This window comes from Caenorhabditis briggsae (genome assembly GCF_000004555.2).
Source record: "Caenorhabditis briggsae complete genome, chrX, whole genome shotgun sequence".
Lineage (NCBI taxonomy): Eukaryota > Metazoa > Nematoda > Chromadorea > Rhabditida > Rhabditidae > Caenorhabditis > Caenorhabditis briggsae.
In genome coordinates, this window is record NC_013491.2 from 11,137,596 (window position 1) to 11,141,145 (window position 3,550).

Below are 3,550 nucleotides of genomic sequence, written 5' to 3' on the forward strand. Positions count from 1 at the left end.
TTTTCACTTAAAAAATATGAAAGTCGAAATAGTTTTCAAACATTCACCGAGCTGCAACGGGTCGGACCGTTTCACCCCAGTTTTCAATAATTTAATAGTGTTTTCGAAAAAAATTCGGGGTCAGTTTGAAAAAAAAGTAAACCGAATTTTGTTTTCTAGTAATGAGCTCGCGAAAAACGAAATGTAATTGAACAATGTTTCTTTCGCAAAACAATTTTCAAAATTTCTAAGTTTGCGAAAAGTTTTGGAAAAATGCGGTCCGTTCCTGATTTTTCAAATATGAATTTAGGCGGATTGATTTTTTTGTGACAGTCACATAAACAGCTATTGGGGGGTGGGAAAGGGCGCGCGCGCGCATTTGAAGAAATAATTTTTTTGATCTACTCGTTAGACTTTCCATTTATTTCTCGAAAATTTTTTGTGAAAACAATTATCGTCAACGGGATATTTAAATAGACTGTTTTTTGCGTTCATTTTTACTGATTGCTTTGCATATTTATCTCATTTTTAATAATAATAATAATAACTTATTGATTCAGGACTATCAGTCACTTATAAAATCAATATGTTACAAATTAAACAAATGAGTTAGAAATTATGTTCGTCTAGGAACAGGAAAGAAGATAAATTTACATGACTTAAATTAGTTTTAAAAGAGATGGATGAAATCAAGGGTGGGAACACGGTTTTTGGAAGCGAGTTCCAGCAGGATATAATACGGAGAGTAAGAAATTGAGCAGAAAGTTTTCGAGCATTTTTAATGAACAGCCAATGTAATATGGGTTGCGTCTTAGATGATTATGATAAAACGGGCAATGAATAGATTATGGGCAATTGCAATTCCCCGGGACAATTTTTGAAAAGAAAATTCTACGATTTCAAAAACAAAAATGGAAACATTTTTGAGACGAGAATTTTGAGTTTTACATCAAATTTAATATTTTTTGACTATATTTCACAAATTTCGAGCAAAAAACTAAAGTCCTAAACGCTGCAATCAAATTATCTGAAGGGCACATTTTCAACAACTTTATTCTCGTTTGAATTTATTATCCGCGTCTGTATTTTTGAAACTTTTATGTTAAGCTACTCAATGGCTAAGAAAACAATAAAGCAAAGATGAACGATTCACAAACCATGTATAGCCGTTGGACGCTCCTCCGTATTAGCTTTTCGTTCAGCTAGCTCCAAGTTGGATTTCTCTGCAGGCAGCTAATTAATGGACAATCAAAAAGAGCAGTGTTAGAACAACAAAAGGAACACACAACGCTTGTTCGAGGAAGGTTTCGAGAAATGAAGACGTTCCCTCAACTAATTTTGGCGTCACATTTACTTGTAACATGACATAGAAAGTGATAAGGGACGCAGGAGGCAAAAACCATTGAAAAGCTAAGGAACCAAAACAAAATCAACAAAACTGAGGTCTTAACAATCGCGGAACGTCATTAAAACCGTAGAAAAACAACGTTCAAAAGATTAATTACCTCGTAGTTTCAAACCTGGGTTTTTTGAAATACCGTAAAAATACAGACGCGGATAATAAATTCAAACGAGAATAAAGTTGTTGAAAATGTGCCCTTCAGATAATTTGATTGCAGCGTTTAGGACTTTAGTTTTTTGCTCGAAATTTGTGAAATATAGTCAAAAAATATTAAATTTGATGTAAAACTCAAAATTCTCGTCTCAAAAATGTTTCCATTTTTGTTTTTGAAATCGTAGAATTTTCTTTTCAAAAATTGTCCCGGGGAATTGCAATTGCCCATAATCTATTCATTGTCCCGTTTTATCATAATCATCTAAGACGCAACCCATATTACATTGGCTGTTCATTAAAAATGCTCGAAAACTTTCTGCTCAATTTCTTACTCTCCGTATTATATCCTGCTGGAACTCGCTTCCAAAAACCGTGTTCCCACCCTTGATTTCATCCATCTCTTTTAAAACTAATTTAAGTCATGTAAATTTATCTTCTTTCCTGTTCCTAGACGAACATAATTTCTAACTCATTTGTTTAATTTGTAACATATTGATTTTAAAAGTGACTGATAGTCCTGAATCAATAAGTTATTATTATTATTATTAAAAATGAGATAAATATACAAAGCAATCAGTAAAAATGAACGCAAAAAACAGTCTATTTAAATATCCCGTTGACGATAATTGTTTTCACAAAAAATTTTCGAGAAATAAATGGAAAGTCTAACGAGTAGATCAAAAAAATTATTTCTTCAAATGCGCGCGCGCGCCCTTTCCCCCCCCCCCCTTTCCTACGAGTGATGCACGTATCCAATACCTTGACGGTCCTCAGTTCATCTTTGTTCGTCATTTCTCTCGTTCTGGGGTATTTTTTCTTTGCCTTTTTTTCAATCAACATTTTTTCAATTTTTTTAAAATCAGTGTTTCTCGCAAACCGTATAATGAAAAAAGAATTATCGTTAACCGGGATTGTTTAAAATTGTTTGATTATTGCGTTATTTTTTATCGATTTTCTCTGCATGTAAACAGGTAATTTGTTTTTTCAGGTAATATGGAGAAGATCTTCGGTAACAAGGTTATCCGCACTCCAAAGAAAACGCCACCTGAGCCCGGGTCTAGGGATAGCTTCACGGATGAGCCGCCAAAGCCAGTGGGACCATCCTTTGCGCATTCTCTCTACGAGAGATCTCTTGCCGCCGACTGGGTTCCAACACGACAATATGCTGAAGAGTCATCACAAGAGAGTTTTGATTCAACTCTCGACTATGATCCAGCCGAGGAATGGTACGTTGATTCACAAGAGGAACCGTCGGACACCGATTCATCTACATGCGTTTCTTCTTCATCATCGCCGGATACATCCGCTGTGAGGAGCTCAATTCTTCTGCCGATCATGAGGAAACAGAGGCAACGACTTCCGAGCAGACTGAGAATCAATGTGAGTTTGTTTGAAAAAGTGCTGGAATCCATGAAACCGGAATATTGAATTTTTGGTCAAACTCTGTTTCATAAAATCTGAGGGCTAATGTTCCCAGTGCTGCTGACGTTAGCCTGAAAGATTTTCTGATCAGTTCAAACATCATTAAGGGACATCGTCGTGTTCGAAACATATCCAGCTCATACATAATAAAAACAAGATTGAATTTTTAAAGTAAATGTAGCAAATATTTTGGTTTCAGTGCTCCAGTGAACGTATCTCCCATGAAGCATTGCCACACACATTCAATCACTGCCGATGATGTTCAAGTATGCTGTCAAATGTATTTCCACGATATCACTTGAATCGTAATTGTGATTTTATTTCAATTATATTGCATTTTTTGTAAATTGTATTTTAATCACGTCATATAAATAGTTTCATTTGCTCGAGCTGTTTGAAGGAGTTTTTTTTTTCAAAAGTCAGGACAATTGAAATCGTTGTTAATTGAAAACAGCTATTAATTGATTTTTTTTCATTCTCAAAACGTTTCATTACGTCTTACGTCGTTTGAAACAAAAGTGATGTGTATTCGACCACTCTTCCAAACTTTTCACAATTCGAAACATCTGCTCTTTTCATTTCTCACTTGTTGCT

General features: G+C 34.9%; 1 protein-coding gene across 1 annotated transcript; it reads left to right on the plus strand.

Moving 5' to 3' along the window:
• Window positions 1-2,527: 2,527 nt before the first annotated feature.
• Window positions 2,528-3,258, plus strand: CBG14755 (the record flags this gene model as incomplete). The annotated part of the gene is made up of 2 exons (XM_045239768.1): window positions 2,528-2,760; window positions 3,156-3,258. The coding sequence occupies 2 exons, from the start codon at window positions 2,528-2,530 to the stop codon at window positions 3,256-3,258; spliced, it is 336 nt and encodes a 111-aa protein (XP_045095509.1).
• Window positions 3,259-3,550: the final 292 nt, after the last annotated feature.